Genomic DNA, 19,392 nt, shown 5'->3' on the forward strand with positions numbered 1-19,392 from the left:
CATAATAAAAAATAATGGAACTTGATCTAATTTACATCCTGATTACCAAAAACCTCTTGTTACCGAGCCAACAGATCAGCTAGATGTTTATCAGAAGTTTAATTTATTTGTTTAAAAGTGGGTGCACTCCGAAACCTGACCAGCACAATGCCAGTTGGACAGGGTGTCCACTCCACTTCAATGTGGCACACAAAACTTGAACTGATGTCTCTGTGTATAAAAACAGCATCATAAACAATACAGACTGATAAAAACATATTATTTGTATTACTAGAAAAGGCTCTGCAGTGTCATTGCCAACACTTAGTTGAATTTAAGTTTACCACATCATCTCCTCAACCTGCTGCTGATTTAAAGTTATAATAACGTGACGTGGCAAATGGTTTGTTTCTGAGAACCATCCGAGAAGTAGTTATTGGAAACTGTTTGGAAAACGCATTACTTGAAGCCTGACCAGATGGATTTTCGTGTGATATGTGATCCCACGATTCTCGCGTGATCTTGTGACACCGCGAGAATCCAGCTGCCGTGCAAGGTAAGCTGCCTTGTGGCAGCTGCACTCCATTTCAGCAGGAACGCCGTTCTCGCCGCTGCGTAGAAAGTGGCATGTCGGCGTGGCCAAATGAAGCGTTTAAGTGTTGGCAGAGACACCAGAGTACTTTATATATTTGGATATGTCACAGATGTGTGTGTTAATCTATACTGTTTACGTTGCTCTTGGTACACGTGGTATTCTGTGTGGCAAATTGAAATGGAGTGGCGACGAAGATTTTGTCGCACTGAATGGAAACATCACGTGGTATTGGGCTGCAGCCGCCGCAGTAACAGAGCAGACAGGTGCTGCGTCCTTTAATCTGTTGGATTCATGTTTCTTGTGTAAACAAAGTAAATTAAAACCAAACTGACCAAAACAACCAAATAAATAATGAGACAAACAGAAACATCAGCAGAGGGTCACACTGCATCCACACAGCCTCCAGATAACACAGGGATCAATCAGGATGTTTCCATGGTGATATCATTCATATTTGTGTGGTGAGCAGTATGTAATGACATGTTTAGGTTCCCATGACTACAGGGAGACACGTCATGACTTGAGAGTGGATATATGGATTTACTGTATGTATGAAATGTTTACTAGACTGGTGAGTCATGAAGTTATTGGACTGATCCTCCGTCTGCTGTCCCTTTAGTGGCAGACTGACAGATTGTGCTAACGATCAAATCTCACCACTTTCATGAACTGAAAACACACTATGAAAGGGTTAAAGTTGTAAGGCGAAAACACGGACAACTCTGTGGTAGCTACCTGTCAATCATGGGGTAGCCACCCCCTAAAGCATCCCCTGCTTTATGGTCTATTTGACTCTAAATGGGACCATAATTTACTAAATGAACATCATGCTGTATTGAAGAAGACTTGAAACTAGTGATTGAGACCATAAACTCATGTTTACAATGTTTACTGAGGTAATAAATCAAGTGAGAAGTAGGCTCATTTTCTTTTGCAACCAGAGGAGTCGCCCCCTGCTGGCTATTAAAAAGAATGCAAGTTTAAGGCACTTCAGCATTGACTTAATTTTTCAGACCCGGAGTTGCCCACTGGTTACAACTTGTGATGTCGCAGTGACTTCCTGTTTACATAAATGATTGCTTTTTATTGGATGGTGCTACAGATGTTTGCTAGCAACTGATTTACTCATGAACTTAAGTCTTTATTAGCAACAGCTGTCCAGGTCGACATGTGAAGTGGTGTTTGTTTGTGTATTGTTACTGCAGACCCTGACAAATGGTTAAAAAGTCATGAACGAGTGACAATGTGAGTAATAAATGTGTTAATAAAGTTTTATTGACACACCACTGTCATAGCAGCACTTTAATCTGCGATGGTGACTAACATGTTCTTTCTATTTTGTATTTCAGGTTATACTTCAGCTGGTGATGCAGCTGTGACCCCTCTGTTGCCATAGAAACCACTCACATCCCTGGGTAACCATGGAGATGATGGAGAATTGGGAGGCATGCACGTCAAAATCATAACTCCAAAGGAACTGTAAGAAAAGCAAAAACAACACTGAAACGTAATAAGATGAAAATAAAACACAGAACATAAATCATTGATAAAAGAAGTGATGATTGGTGAACAATACAGACTGAACATCATGCAAATTGTCACTCAGGCAACAACTGATGTCAAAGTAAAAGGTGGGGAAGTCTTTTTATAGTTTTCATGAAATAATACAATTCAGTCAGAACCACTGCCTGTCTATTAAAAAAAGGGTTAAACTATATTATATAACGTAGACCTATATGCGATGATTCATCTGAGACAGGGTTAGGTTTGGAGATTTAAGATGGATTCTTTTTTTTGAAAGGTAAAAGATAATTTTAAATAGAGTTCTGAGAAAAAAAAGGCTGAGAAATGTATAAATAAAGGCGTGGAGACATAACTCTGAATTGCGACTTTATTATCAGAACTCCAACTTTATTTTCTCACATAAATCTGAAAGTATTTGTTTTTTTATTTTTTGACAGAGTCCAAAACTTCATCTGGAGAAGACAGGGAGATTCTGAGACGAAACATAGTAAATGTCAAGAAGGAGAGGAGAGGGAGAGGAGAGGAGGAGGAGATCAATATAACAATTCTAAATAATACAATTCTTCTGAAAGAGGGTTAAGTTGTGAGATTTAAAATAAAATATCATTTTAAATATCAGTCGTTATAAACCTCATAGATGTGGGTCATTAGGGGCCTACTACGCCTACTATGTTGTAAAAGTGAAAGTGAAACAGTTGCAACACGTTCAAACATGTAAAACTGAATGAAAAGTCACGTTTTGAACACAAACAAAAAGGCTTCTTTAGGTTTAGGCAATAAAACCACTTAGTGAAGTTTAGGGAAAATGATCCTGCTTTGACTAAAAACAACCACGTTTGAAAAGTAGACACTAGATGCTAGAGGTCACTGTCGTCTTCTTTTATTCCTTCTTTCGGTGATCACCCATGTTAATCGATGATAAAACTTACTAGTGGGTGTAGCAGTCCCCTTATGACCCACATCTATGAGGCTTATAACCACTGATAAAGTCCCATTTAATGACCTGATAACAGTCAAACCGGCTGAATCTAATAAATCTGAAATTAATCTCAGAGCATTCTTATTTTTTTTACAGAGTCCTAAACTTTATCTGGAGAAGACAAGGAGATTCTGGGATGAAAAAACTAAAAGAAACATATTAAATGACAAGAACAGAGAGGAACGTCAGCATGATGAAATCAACATGCTGTGTTCCGGTAAGGCCTTGTTTAGACAACCAAACATTTTAGAAAGTCTGGACAACAAAAAAACAAATGAAATGTGATTTTTGCAAATCGGATTTGCTTAGTCTAAAAAGCCTTCAGTTCAGCCATCAGAGACAGAAGCAGTAGATCTATTTTATTCAATCCACATTATTTATTCATCAGCAGCTACACGCTAACATCAGGGAGAGAGAGCTGATCCTGGAGCAGCTGGACACACGCACACACACAGACACACCCTGACAGACTGGTGTTAGAGAGGAAACTGAACCACCGATGTGAACGAGAGACATTGTAAAGAAGTCCGTACAGCTGATACAGTATAACTGACAGAGAGTACTGCTGCACCTTGTGTTCTACAATCAAAGAGCTGTAAAAAGTCTACATATCTTAAAAATAAAATCATTAAATCTCATGTTCAGACTCAAACCAACAGTAATCTATCTACTAACAAGTATTGTGTGTGTGTATCAAAGCCTGATATCTTTTCTTCCTCTGTGCCATAGAGCTCCATTGTTGTCCAACAACTATTAAAAACACATCGATGAGATGAGGTGAGAATATTTAAACATATCATCCAACCCTAGTGCAGAAGGACGCAGCCACTCGTTTTACAATCTTGCCGCTGGTTTCACGCTATTCCGTTAACTAACAGCTGGCCTTACGAACTTGTAAAGAAATGCAGCTATGCACCAGTATCGACGACTGCTAGTTAGCGAACATAGATTTAAAAATTAAAGCAAACAAAAAAGTATTCTACTGCTGAACATTGACCCCAACAAATAACTATTATTATCATTATCATTATTATTATTATTATTATTATTATTATTATTATTATTATTATTATCTTTCCTCCTGTTTGAGTGACATTTGTTAAAATACTACAGACACCAGCTGTTTTAAAAATTAAAATATATATTTGGGGTGTTTTTATACCTGCAGCAACTGTTTTTTTTTTGTTGTTGTTGCTTGTTTCCACATCCAGCAGTTACATAAGAACATGATGATTCATTAGGAGTTTAGTGTTTTTCTCCACCTGATAAATATAAGTCCAATACTCACTCTCTTTTAGCTCTGTTTTTGGTCTCCACCAACTCCTGAGGGAAATAGTCTCTTTAGCTGCTAAATGCTCCCCTATGTTCACCAGCTAGGCTCTGACTATATCTGTCTGTTTGTTGCTGCTGAGCAGGTGGTGTTCAGTGGGTTTTTTTACAGCTTTTTCTCTGAAAACGACACTATAAGAGCGGTGAGAGGGAACCAGAACGGTAAAGTTGTGGACCGGACAGATAAATAATGCACTGAAACTCACTATAAAGCTCTGTAAAGCAGAGAGGAGCTGCAAATTCAGCTGATCATTCTCTGGAGGTTCATCACTACCAGAGACACATTCATTTCATACATTATTAGCTGAGAGCCACAGACAGGAAGTCAGACAATACTGAGTGACGGATTAACATGTTGTTGGTTTCAGTCTGCGCAAGATTTGTTGAATATAAGAAAAATGCAGAATAACACCAACTGATCCTTAAAATAAATACTGCAGCTGCTATATTACTTCTAATACTACTAGTGCCTTGTCATATGATGGCAGCTGGGAGGACTTCCTGTTTGATTAAAGATGATGTCACTGAGAGAAAGAGAGAGAGTACTGAGAGAGAGAAGTACAGGAAGAGGAGATGCAGGGGGATGAAGAGTGGGGGAGAAGAAGAGCGAGAGAGGGAGAGAGGGAGGCGATCCTCTCAGATCGTTGGACAGAAGCTGACTCAGCTGTAGAGAGAGAGAGAGAGAGAGAGGGAGAGGCAGCCTGAGGTCTCTCGCCCACTGACACATACAGGAGCATCAAATATTCATCTCACTGCTGCAACAGAAGCAACAACACTGCAGGTAGAGGAGGAGGAGGAGGAGGAGGAGAGGAGAGGAGGAGAGTTAACAAGAGTCGAGAGGAAGAAACAAGAAAGGAAATGAGGAGAAGAGAGCAGGAGAGGAAGAGGAGAAGAGGAGGAGAGGAGATAAGAGGTAACATGGGCAGAGAGGAAGAAAAAAGAAAGGAAGGGAGGAGGAGGAAGAAGAAGAGAGGGGGAGGAAGAAGAGGAAGAGGAGGGGTAACAAGAGTGGAGATGAAGAAACAAGGGAGTGAGGAGGAGGAGGAATGAGATGAGGAAGAGGAGGAGGAAAGGAGAGGAAAGGAAGAGGAGAGGAGGAGAAGGAGACGAGGAGTAGGAGGAGGAGAGAAAAGGAGAGGAGGAGGAGAGGGGAGGAAGGAGAGGAGAGGAGAGGAGGAGGAGGAGGAAGATTAGGTGAGGAGAAGGAGGAGAAGGAAGAGGAGATGAGGAGGTGAGGAGAAGGAGGAGGAGGAGGAAGAGGAGGTGAGGAGAAGGAGGAGCAGATGAGGAGAAGGAGGAGAAGGAAGAGGAGATGAGGAGGTGAGGAGAAGGAGGAAGAGGAGGAAGAGGAGGTGAGGAGAAGGAGGGGGAGATGAGGAGAAGGAGGAGGAGGGAGAGGAGAGGATAAGGAGGATGACAGTAAATGGAAGCAGCTCACGTACTCACTGATCTAAAAATATCTCAGAGTTCAGTCTGACAGAAAGACGTCATAAACGAATGAGAGAAGAAGAATATAGAGAGAGATGCCAACAGCAGTGAAACTACACAGACCAGCAGACCTGATCACTGACTGACGACCAGTCAAAACATCTGAAGGTCTGAAGGTGTTCATGACTTTTCACAATAAAAGCCTCTTTCATTCAAGCCCTAAAACGCAGAAAAATCCCCTCATGCAGCTCCAGGAAACTGCTGTTCTAATATCAGCTTATATAATAATATCTGATCAGTCCTTATTGAGTATTGATACACACACACACACATGCACTTACACGCATGCACGCACACACACAGGATGTGAGGCCTCTAACAGACAACAGACTCACTGTCTACAGTGATCTGTTGAACTAATGTGCTGCAATGCAGCAAACACACCCTGTCTGTCTGCTTTTTTTTTTTTTTTTTTTTTAGCTTTTATGATTCAGTTTATTTTTTAAGCACCTTAAAGGAAACTGAAACACAAAACACATCAGAGGAAAATAGAGATAACAGATTTTATAAGTATGGAAGACCATTCCTGCTACAATAAAAAAATGAAAATGAAAAATAAAAATAAAAATGATAAAAATATGAAAATAATAACAAGTAAAAATGTCTCAATACCATAACAAATAATTTCTTTATTTATTATATGTATTAATGTCAAACATATTTTATTTAAAAATGATGAAAATATGAAAATAATAAAAAGTAAAATGTCTCATGACCATTACATTTTTATTTATTTACGTATATATACATTTTATTTGGAAGTACAAATTATAATTTAAAAATGTAAGTATGACTTAGTCAACTCTTTGTCCTAATATTTCATGAGATATCAATCATAAATTTAACTCAATTTCTCATCATTTTAATTCACTCTTCTTTAAACAATACTAATAATTAAAATCAAAGAATTTATAATTATAAGATAATCTTTCATCCAGATTAGTTTTTTTAAGTATGACAAACTCAATCATTGTGAAAATATAAAACATTAATTTGCATTTTGTTTCTAATATTTATCTGACTTCCTTTGTTTTTATCATCCTGTCTTTTATTCCAGAACATAAAATTCTCTTTTAGTTTATAACTGTGAAATAAAATGTTAAAATTACGAGATAATATCGAACATCTATGACTTACAAATTCAAATAATTTTGTAGATGCTGGTACTGAAAACAAAAAAATCTTTACAAAGACATTATTATGATAAGCTAGCTCATAATTTTGACTCAAGTGTAAAAATTAAACATTGTAAATCACAGTTATAAGATTATGACAATTTATATTTTTTCTATTTCTAAATATTCATTGGTGGCAGGATGGGTCTTCCATACAACAACGACAGGGGATCAACATCTGGAAATACGTCCTCCGATATGATGCAGAATTTTAGGACATTAACTGTTAATAAAATGTTATTTTTTTTCAGCCCCTCTGGTGATATACTGTCAGCATGGATGTTGTCAATAAAGTTTCTTACCGGTCGGACCTCTCCGGTGGTGTTGGTGTACTGCCGTGCCAGACCAAAGTCCAGCATGTAGCACTTCCTGTAGGTGGAGGGAAGCCGGCCCATTGCAAAGTTTGACTGCAGGAACAAAACAAGACAGAAACACATCAGCTCACTGAGAAACTGTTAGAAACTAAGTTGGATCATTATAACTTTGTGACGAACGTAAAACAAAGAGACGCTGAGATAAAAATACTGTGAGACTGTAAAGTGAAGTGTATCAATAAAGTTTTTCCAGACTGAACTGGATCACATTAATAAGCACGATGGCGGTGAAGCTGAGCAGACGGTCTGCAGGTTGTTCTTCCTCACTCTGACCTTCCTTATCCACCAACCTCATCACTGTTTGTCCTCCAGCTTTTGTTCCAGCTCTGCTCATTAATATGTAAATCTATTCAGCAGGAACATCCTCATCAGTCTTCACTGTTAACGGTTGCTTTTTCTGTTTACAACTGAGCTTCGAAACATTAGTACATTCACATAAAATCAGGTTTTAAAAGCTAAATCTTTCCTGCACTGCACTGATAAAAACCTAAAAAACGAATAGAACTAGTTCGATCAAATTATTAACAAAATTGTTGTCGACCATCTTTACACGCAGACAAGTGATTTATATTTTTGGTTTAAAAGTTGTTGTTTTTTAAAAAGTGAGTACATAACACTGAAAACAGTCTGACTGTAAAAAATGTCCTTCATTTCTTAGGCAATATGTTTATTAGAATTTTGTACCAATTTTATAATAAGAAATAATTATATCTGATATTATATAGATATCTTATATCTTTTTTTTTTTTTTTTTTTAAACCCACTGCAGTAAATTATATAAATAAAAACAATATTAAGTCTAACTTTTAATTTATATTTTTTCTGCTTTCCTGATTATTTTTGACAGTTCATAATATTAAAACTTTTGTCTCGACTTTCATTAATTTATTTTAACAAAAAAAAAGAAAGAAAAGTGTCACCGTGACTAAAAACGTGTTACTTTGTTTTTCTCTGGATTTATTATTATAATATAAACTTATTTATCTATTATTTTATGCCATACATTATAAATGCATTTTGATGCATTTAAATATCAAAAATTCTCTTTTCTCCAAATACATTTTTGACACACAATAAAAACTCTATCCAGTTAAATAAGATCACAGATTTGTAGCAGCAGCCAATCGGCTCCTCATATCAGGTGTCAATCAAAAGCTTCAGATCAACTCCCTCCCTAACATCACATGTGAAACCACAGAAGAAAAACTACAACGACATCCTTCTTTAAAGGACCGTTGAAGAAAAGAAAAGCCAGCAGAGAGAGCTGGTTTCCATCGTACCGGTTTGATGTCTCGGTGCAGAAAGCCCACTGAGTGAATGGCTTCAATGGACTCCAGGATCTGCTTCCCGAGCCGCAGCGTGGTGCTCATGGTGAAGGTCCCTCTGGGCTGACTCCTCCGCAGGTCGGCCAGGTTACGCCCCTGCAAGAACGCGGGGACGGTCGCTTAGCAACAACATGGAGAGAAACTATAGTGGAGGCAAACAAGCCACCATTCACTGCGGTGGCACCTCACTAAAACAGTTAAAACAATGATCATTTTATCGATACTCAACGACTATAATTCCCATGAGTCTTTCTTGATAAGCTTACTGTCAAAACCAGAGGTTGTTGAATGCTATAATCTGTTTCTGTCTAGTTTATATTTACAATATATACTTCACAATAAAAGCCTTTATAGGTCCATGTAGCTTTCAGTGTTCAGTGCACTCTGACTCACCTGAAGCTGCATGACCACGTAGTTGAACTTGTCGTTTCTCCCGCAGCCGATAAATTTACAGACGTGATTTTTACCTGGAAAAGAAAAGAGCAGAGGGTAAATCACACTGTAAAACGTCCTAATGAAACACAACACCTGACAGACTGTAAAATATTCTAATGCAACACAACACCTGACAGACTGTAAAATATTATAATGCAAAACAACATCTGACACACTAAAATATTCTAATGCAACACGACACCTGACACAATGTAAAATATTCTAATGCAACACGACACCTGACACAATGTAAAATATTCTAATGCAACACGACACCTGACACAATGTAAAATATTCTAATGCAACATCTGCCACACTGTAAAATATTCTAATGCAACACAACACCTGACACAATGTAAAATATTCTAATGCAACATCTGCCACACTGTAAAATATTCTAGTGCAACATCTGCCACACTGCAAAATATTCTAATGCAACTCAACATCTGACACACTAAAATATTCTAATGCAACACAACATTTGACACATTGTAAAATACTCTAATGCAACACAACACCTGACACACTGTAAAATATTCTAATGCAACATAACAAACTGTAAAATATTCTACTGCAACACAACACACTGTAAAATATTCTAATGCAACAAAACACCTGACACACTGTAAAATATTCTACTGCAACACAACACACTGTAACATATTGTAATGCAACACAACACCTTTCACACTGTAAAATATTCTAATGCAACATAACACACAGTAAAATATTGTAATGCAACACAACACCTGACACACTGTAAAATATTCTACTGCAACACAACACACTGTAACATATTGTAATGCAACACAACACCTTTCACACTGTAAAATATTCTACTGCAACACAACACACTGTAAAATATTGTAATGCAACACAACACCTGACACACTGTAAAATATTCTACTGCAACACAACGCACTGTAAAATATTCTAATGCAACACAACATCTGACACTGTAAAATATTCTACTGCAACACAACGCACTGTAAAATATTCTAATGCAACACAACATCTCACACACTAAAATATTCTAATGCAACACAACATCAGACACACTGTAAAATATTCTAATGCAACACAACACACTGTAAAATATTCTAATGCAACACAACATCTGACACTGTAAAATATTCTAATGCAACACAACACACTGTAAAATATTCTATTGCAGCATAACACACTGTAAAATATCCAAATGAAACACAACATCTGACACAATGTAAAATATTCTAATGCAACACAACACACTGTAAAATATTCTAATGCAACACAACATCTGACACTAAAATATTCTAATGCAACACAACACACTGTAAAATGTTCTAATGCAACACAACATCTGTCACACTGTAAAATATTCTAATGCAACATCTGCCACACTGTGAAATAGTCTAATGCAACATCTGCAACACTGTAAAATATTCTAATGCAATACAACACCTGACACACTGTAAAATATTATAATGCAACACAACATCAGACACAATGTAAAATTTCCTCGATTCAATCTGTTATTAGTAACTCAGTGACGTCAGCCAATTTAAAATTTCTAGTTTCCTGATTCAATTAAGAAACATTGTTAGCTTATTAGCATACTACCCAGCATGCACTAGGTTTGGATTAAATAAATGCAGAAACACGTCTTTTTTCTAGTTCAATTAAGTTACATGAAACATAATATCTTGATGCCTGTAACAACTGCTTATCAAACCAACACCAGTGTGTCAATGTAGGTAAGGCCAAATCTGAATAACTGCCAGTTATAAAGGATGAGATTGTCTCTTCAGTGTCTGAGTGCAAAAATCATCTTCATGCAGATGATACAGCTTTATACTGTGGTGCTGATACGTTTAAATAAAACAATGAGCAAATCTCCTTTAATGTACGGTGCACTTATTGATCTTAAATTAGAGCTTAAAGCATGTGTCACTAAAGCATCATTAATAGAAAATGACGGAATGATGCAGTTATTTAAAGAAAAAAAACAGGTTTGAATATTTCACTCAGAGTGAGAGATCACTCAACTGCATGTTGAGGAGGTGGAAGAGTGAATCAGAGAAATCAATCCAACCAATCACGCGCTGCCCTGACCCACACACAAGTGACATAATCGCTGCTTTTCAACTGTGACATAATAATCATCGTCATCATCATCATCATAATTGCCATCATCATCATCATCATCATCATCGCCATCATCATCATCATCATCATCATCATCATCATCATCGTCATCATCATCGTCATCATCGTCATTTATCTTTAGCATTAAATTAAAGATATGGAAGATTTTTGTTTTTACCATCCTGACTTTAAACTGAAAATGAAACAGTGAAAACGTATTCAGGATTAAAAACATAAAACATAGGAACTCCCACTAGGGTCCCACTTTTCTTTCCTTTTTTGTCAAAGTTACAGCAACAAACATGGCTCTCATGAACATGATCATATAAATGAATGCAGTTCTTGCGCCTGTAATGTCTCAGATGTCCGATATCAGACAAGTATAACAAAAACACAGTTTGTTCCAGTCCTCCAGACAGAACCACAAAGCAGCAGCTTTAATTACACCCAGAAACTATAACAGGTCCTGTTGATGCTAAAGAGATGACTTACACACGAGGAGACAAACAACATCCGATCGTTCCATATAAATTCTGACTTCGGTTCGGGGAACTGAAGCGTTATCTATTCTCTTGCCAAAGCAACAAGACTCCATTGAAAAACAAAAACGTCATTTTACCTTGCAGAACACGGCAGTTGCTGGACTAAAGCTGCCTTGAGCGGTTAGTTTGTTTGTGTTATTGTGCAACTTTGTTTAGTTCGGATTCACCAAAGTCAAACAATTGTAAAAACAATCTCACTGATTGAGGCAGTGGTTGTCGACAACCCCCGTGTTCTGCAAGGTAAAATTACAGTTTCTTTCAATGGAGTCTGGTGGCTTTGAAGGAAGGCATAGATGGATACAACGGCTTCAGTTCTCCATTGGGAGAAGCGTACACTTGAACTGATATAGATTTTTTACTTGTAGCAGAGTATTTCTACGCTGTAGTATTACTACTTAAAGGATCTGAGTACTTCTTCCACCACTGCCAAGTGAAAACTAACCCTCTGCCCTCGGATCTAACCTGAGCCGGGTTTAAATGTGTGTTGAAGGTGTCTCACCCTGCAGCTTCTTCAGCACCGCCACCTCCATCTTCAGCACCTGTTTGGGCTGCTGGGCCGACTCCACCTTCAGCGCCACGTTCTCCCGCGTCAGCAGGTCCAAGGCCTCGTAGATCTCCCCGAACCCACCACCACCGATCTTCTTCAGCTGGGACACAGAATGCAGGACAGACTCTGGATCAGTTCGGTCTGATAATCTCAGTGTTACAGCATTAAAACAGGAGCTACAACAGTTTCATCAAACTAAAAGACCATCGTCAATAAAACAGAAATCACTTATTCTGGTTTCAGTTTAAACATTAAAGCTTTTTCACTGAAAACATTCGTTTGTTGAAAAGTTTTCCCTTGTTTCTACCTGTCTCTTCTCTTTTTCCTATCTTCTATTCTTATTCTTCCCCCAATCTATCGTTTCTCTTCTCTTGTTTTTTGTCCTTTCTTCCCTTATTTCCATCTTTCCTTCTCTTCATTCCCTCTTCTCCTTTTCAGTTCTGTTTGTCCTATCTTTGTCCCAGCTTCCCTTCTTTTTTGTTCCTGTTTTCATTTTTGTCCTTTTCATCCCTTCTTTTGTTGTTGTCTTTGCTAGTTTATGATCGTCGGCTGAATCCTGCTGAAGTGTCTTTGAGCCAAACTCTGAACTGTACATATACATGTATATATATATAAATGTATGTGTGCGTGTTGAACCTTGGCGGTTCAGTGGTTCAACAGTAAATTGATCAGTGAAGTGCAAACGGCCTGCAGGCTCCACGCTGCGATCTGATTGGCTGAGACAGGAGCTGTATTATATAACTTCTTATTTCAGAAACCAAAGGAAGCTCAAAGGACGGTAGCGGTGTTTTTTTTATGAATTATATACATACATTTTATATGTTTTAGCCCTTTAACTATTGGTTACATGTACTTCACATGACTTTCTTTTGTTCCCTTTGGCCGCAGGTAACTGATAATCCGTCACAGTCAGTGTTTCATCACCGTTATATTTGAGTTAAAGTGTGTTGTGTTCAGGTGGTGATGGAGTTGAGAGATGAGAACACCTCACTGCTGGTGTTGAAGGCTGCTGAAGCTGCTGAACATCATCATTTATAAATCATCTTCATTGGATTTTTGTTCATCTGGATTTCACATTCCTTAAAAACACTGAACAGCTTGTGAATTCAATATTTTAAGCATCTGACTGTGTTGGAGTGTCCTCGAACACACCATCAGGGAGAGTTCTGAGTTAAATGTGGACTGTTTCTTCAATCTGTGGAAACTCTCTGTGAAGTAAACAGGACTTCACAGTAAATGTGTGATCGATGTGTTGAAACAGTGAATGTGTGAGACGTCTCGTTGGTTCTCTCTCTCGAAACATGAAATAACATTGCTGACAGTTTTTTTTCACAATGGAACATTTTTATTTTTCTGTGTTTCTGTCAGTAAGATCTGATCTTTGTCCTACACCGTTGGGTCCCCTGCACTTTTGTGCTCGGGCCCTAACAAGAAAAATATAAAACAATACGTAGAGCAAACGTTATTTTTAAAAAAATCTATTTTAAAAAAGCAAATCTAACAATAAATTCTGAAAAAAAAACTAAAACTTTAAAATCCAAAGCCTTAACACTCCACATCAGAATCTGTAAAGTGAGCTGGGGGTAGGGTAGGTTTCCTGACTCACCACTTTCCATCGGTCTTTGACCATGCAGTTCGGCGGCAGGATGTCGGCCTGCTCGGACGTCCCGTTCATGTTGGCGTTGTCCTGGAGGCCGGGGACTAGGCACTGCATCTGCCAGCCAGACAGAACACGAGCAGCTCCCAGCTTAAAAGAGCCATTTATCTGTGAGGGAGGGAGAGAAAGAAGGGAGGGAAGACAGAACAGTCAGTAAATTAAACACATCATTTTGGTACTGGGAGGCTCCCAGTCTAACCACAGCCCTGTGCTGGGACAGTCACAGCAGTCCAGTATAACAACAGGCATTAGAGATGGCTGGCTGCCATTAGAAGCCATTCTTCAGCTGGATCAGGCTACAGGCCGGTGGGGGGGTTGGGGTTGGGGTTGGGGGTGTGATGGTATTTGCAGTAACTGGAGCAAATATCATGTGTGCAGAGGAAGCAGCCGGACACTCTGCTCTCATCCTGACTGCTGCGACGACCCGATGGCCATCGACTCCACCGAATCATCAGAGATCACAACGGGCTGGTTTCTAATCGACCATCTGAACTAACAACCATCAGCATGGCACAGGAACAACACGTCCCAACATGATCCACCTGAACTACAAGAGACACTACTGGGATTAACCACCTAATATTATTATTTTTATTTTTAAGTTAAAGGAACACTTTGACATGTTAGGAAATTCGCCTCTTCTCTTTCTCTTTGAGAGTTAGATGTTCAGATTCATACCACTATCATGTCTGTATACTAAATATGAAGCTACAGCCAGCAGCAGGTTAGCTTAGCTTAGCATAAAGACTGGAAACGGGGAAACAGCTCACCTGGCTCTGTCCAAAGGTTACAAAAACCACCTACCTAACATAAAAATTAGGGCTGTCAATCGATTCAAATATTTAATTGCATGATTGTCCATAATTAATCACGATTAATTGCAAATGAATCACATTTTTTATCTGTTCAAATTGTACCTTAAAGGGAGATTTGTAAAGTATTTAATACTCTTATCAACATGGGAATGGGCAAATATGCTTTTTTTTATGCAAATGTATGTATAGCCTATTTATTATTGGAAAACAATTAGCAACACAAAACAATGACAAATATTGTCCAGAAACCCTCACAGGTACTACATTTAGCATAAAAAATATGCTTAAATCATAACATGGCTTTAACGCTAAATCCCACCTGTCAGTGTGTCAGTGTGCTGACTTGACTATGACTTGCCCCAAACTGCATGTGATTATCATAAAGTGGACATGTCTGTAAAGGGGAGACTCGTGGGTACCCATAGAACCCATTTACATTCACATATCTTGAGGTCAGAGGTCAAGGGATCCCTTTTAAAATGGCTATGACAGTTTTTCCTTGCTAAAATGTAGCGTAAAATTGGAGAGTTATTTAGCCTTCGTCGCAACAAGCTAGGTTGTCATGGTTGGTACCAATGGATTCCTTAACTTTTCTAGTGTCATATGATGCCAGTATCTTCGCTCTAGCCTTAAAACAGAGCCCGCGACAACCTAAAAATGGCAAGTTGCATTAATGCATTAAAGAAATTAGTGGCGTTAAAACAAATTTGCTTTAACATTGACAGCCCTAATACAAATGAGGGTTTGTTTTTACCGAGGTTATGTGCTGAACTATTTCTTGACTGTGACCAGTTACCAGTCAAAATAAGCGATACTCCAGAAAGAGACTGCTCTCAGTCACGGCTCTTATCCCCAGTAAAATCACAACATGTTGTTTTTTGACACATCATTTTTTTCTACAGATTAATTTATTTTTCTACAGATGTTAATCTGGGGGATTTAAAGGTGCTGGTAGGTGGATTTTGTCACCTTTGGACAGAGCCACGCTAGCTGTTTCCCCCTGTTTCTGGTCTTTATGCTAAGCTAAGCTAACCAGCTGCTGGCTGTAGATTCATATTTGGCGTACAGACATGAGAGCGGTATCAATCTGAACATCTAACTCAGAGTGAAAGAGAATTACAGGGTTTCAGTAAAGGTTGTACAATTCAGAGGGAACAATATACATATAATAATTACTGATAGTGATAAGGGCCGGGTACTGAACTTTTACGGTAGACTGAAATGTATCGTAAGCACGGAGTATCAAAACCTGTGCAATATACTGAAAGTAGTGATTAGAGAGTTCAGTAACGCTTTGTTTAACAGGTTTGTCATTTCGGAGATATTTCCTAGTAATTTCTTAGGAAGGGTTTAACAGAAAAAGAAGTTTATATTCCTAGAAAAATTAATTGTTTTGGTATTGTTTCAGCACATTTTCTAAAGCCCTTCCAGTGAAAGTAGAAATGAGTACTGCTGCTGTGTCTTCTTCTTTCTGATAGGGGTGCCAAATAAGTTGTTTTGTTATTTGGGTATCGAGTGCGACAGGAATGACTCCTAAAACCTGGAAATGAGTTAGCATTTTAGCACTTCTGGTTTCCTCGTCTGGAAGTCAATGGGTTTTTTGAATGGGTTTTAGTTTAATTTTTATTTCAGTTAAATGCCTGAAATAAGGTCGGTGGTTAACACAAGCTGAAGAGATTTTAACGTTTTGTTCTACGATATAAAATACATCAATAAATAGGCTACCCCACTTGTGAATTTTGAAGCCTTTACATGCCTTCAAAAAGCGGAAACGACATCACACCTTCACGGCCTCGTTGTCTGTACTCGCGCTCATGCGACCGTGGTGTAGTTCGTTAGCTTTTTACTGGCGATTGCATTCACGCTTCAAAAATCATAAAAGTGGTGTTCATTTGTGAAGATAATCTTACAGAACAAAACGTGCAAGTACCATAAACGTGTGTTTGCCACAGAGCTTATTTTCTGCAATAATTCAAATCCCAAAGAACAAAATCCTATTGGCTTTTTGTTGCGGGAACCAGCGCAATGCTAACTTCCGGGTTGGCCTACAAAAATACGTCATCCCTGCACCACTCTATAAGGGTTTATTTCGTAAAAAAAGCTAGCTATGCCGTTGAACTTAGGAAAGATGGGTCATTTTTTTCCCTGAAATTGGCCTGGCAGGTTGTGTGTACACTCCCAAGTTGAGTACCGCTCCCAACAAGCTCCATAAATGAAATGCTTAGCCTAGTAAGCTAGATGAGTTTGGTTAGAAACACCTTTTCTGGGATTTGAGTTGGAGGTGCTTGTTGGAGACCAAACAGCCTGGGAGTAATGCTCTGCCTGAGAAGATGACTACAGGGGAAATAAGTCCCGGGGGCCTTTACATATTTGGGTCAAGATTTAATGCTACTATACCTGAGCTCATAGTTGTTGTTGTAAACTTGAATATTGTATGCAGAGAAGGCAATGCTTGGTCAGATTTACAAGCATTTTTCTGATTTGACCATTTCTAGGGGTCATTGCAAAGACTTGGACACTCCTGCAAACAATGTGGAGAAATTATTGCACTGGAGGAGCTGATTAGTCTAAAGTAGACAACCATAAACTCTGTTCCTTCACACTGAATATGGATTGGTAGTGGAGGATGTGGTGGCCCAGTTCATCAGCATTCAGGTATCTGACTGAGCATCACTCTCACAGCCGCCGTCTAAAACTACATTCACCTGTAACCACCCGTTTGTCACGTCAGTGCTCTGCAGGTAGTCGACCTGAGCTGAACTGTTTGACTCTGCTGCTCTGATACAACATGTCTGCCATGAATGGTCATCAGTTTTCAGTGGATTCGTGGGGAAATTTGAAGTTCAAAGTGATGCATGTCAGTCCCCAAATCATGCTGTTCTGCATGCAATGCCACGGGCCGTCATCAGTGCATGCAGAGCTCAGGCGGACTGCAGATATAACGGAGAGTGTCCGCTGGATTTCCAGTCAGACCAGCTCTGACAGAGGACTGGACGGACTGGGAAGGAGGGGAAGAGGCTTCTCTGCACCTGCAGTGATACAGCTGTGTTACACAGCAGCAGCAGCAGCAGCATCACCACCATCATCACCATCAGCTGACCAGCGACCAGCAGCTGGGAGTCACTGTAACACTGGAGATGTAGTGAAACCTGCTGCAGGCCTCAACACACTGCTGAGGCGCCAATCACTGCAGAGGGCGGGACCACAGAGTTTCTCTGATTACACTGCAACAGGAAGTCTAACAACCGGCCAATCAGAACTGATATAATATGGTAATATAGTAGTATAATATATTGTTATAGAGGGCAGTATAGTTAGAATACTTTAGTATACTATGATATAGTATAGCAATATACTGTATAGTTAAGTAACATAGATTGTATATAAGAAGTGGACATAGTCACTGTGATGTCATCCATTGATTTGTGGACTACTGTTTGAAGCCTCGAGATTGGCATTTTGGCCATTGCCATCTCTTTTTTGCAACCAGAAGTGACACGAGAGGGTGAAGCTAAGTACAACCCAACGCTGAATAAGACATTTTCAGGTGACCAAAAAGGTTATAATTAACTTTCATAAACTGAAAACAAACTGTGAAAGGGTTAAAGTTGTAAGAAGCCACGGACAACTCCCAGACCGGACAACGCCGTGGTAGCGACCTGTCAATCATGGGGTAGCCACGCCCTAAAGCATACCCTGCTTTATGGTCTATTTGACTCTAAGTGGGACCATAATTTACTAAATGAACATCATGCTGTATTGAAGACTTGAAACTAGCGATTGAGACCATAAACTCATGTTAACAATGTTTACTGAGGTAATAAATCAAGGGAGAAGTAGGCTCATTTTCTCATAGACTTCTATACAATCAGACCTCTTTTTGCAACCAGAGGAGTCGCCCCCTGCTGGATATTAGAAAGAATGCAAGTTTAAGACACTTCAACATTGGCTTCACTTCTCAGACACAGAGGTTGCCATCTGTTTAGTAATGTATATATACATACATATATGTACATAAAGTAGTATAGCAATATATGTATATTTGGATATTGTTGTCAAAACCATTTATATAGTACAATATAGTATAGTATGATAAAGCATAGTACAATATTTTTACACTGTAGTATAGCTAAATATAGTATAGTAATTACTGATATGTACTATACTATAGTACTGGCTGACCCCTACAGCATAGTATCATATTGTAATATCGTATTGTATAGTAACGTATAGTATCATTTTATTGTGCAGTATTGTATTAAGTTCTATCATCTCGTATTTTGTGATATTGTATATTAACACACAGTATAGTATTGTACCGTATGTTAACATCCAGTATACAGTGTAGTATATTTGGAGTGTTAAATAAGTGTAAAAGAGAGAAACTCTGAGGTCCAGCAGCGTCTCAGCAGCAGATCAGAGTGAAACATCCTGACAGACACTTTCTCTACCTTCAAACCTCAGTCTGCTCTTCTTCTTCTTCTTCTTCTTCTCTTCTTCT

The 19,392-nt window shown here is 38.6% G+C and overlaps 1 protein-coding gene across 3 annotated transcripts in view; it reads right to left on the reverse strand.

Moving 5' to 3' along the window:
- Window positions 1-19,392, reverse strand: part of ttbk1a (tau tubulin kinase 1a) — a 57,407-nt gene that overhangs the window by 29,110 nt on the left and 8,905 nt on the right. For all 3 annotated transcript variants that reach the window (XM_037764457.1, XM_037764458.1, XM_037764456.1), the window contains 5 exons: window positions 14,026-14,184; window positions 12,372-12,519; window positions 9,162-9,235; window positions 8,724-8,864; window positions 7,372-7,476 (listed from right to left, as the gene is read on the reverse strand). In XM_037764457.1, coding sequence (XP_037620385.1) covers window positions 7,372-7,476; window positions 8,724-8,864; window positions 9,162-9,235; window positions 12,372-12,519; window positions 14,026-14,133 — 576 coding nt within the window. In that variant the 5' untranslated portion in view covers window positions 14,134-14,184. The remainder of the gene's footprint in view (window positions 1-7,371; window positions 7,477-8,723; window positions 8,865-9,161; window positions 9,236-12,371; window positions 12,520-14,025; window positions 14,185-19,392) is intronic.

This window comes from Sebastes umbrosus, chromosome 3 (genome assembly GCF_015220745.1).
Source record: "Sebastes umbrosus isolate fSebUmb1 chromosome 3, fSebUmb1.pri, whole genome shotgun sequence".
Lineage (NCBI taxonomy): Eukaryota > Metazoa > Chordata > Actinopteri > Perciformes > Sebastidae > Sebastes > Sebastes umbrosus.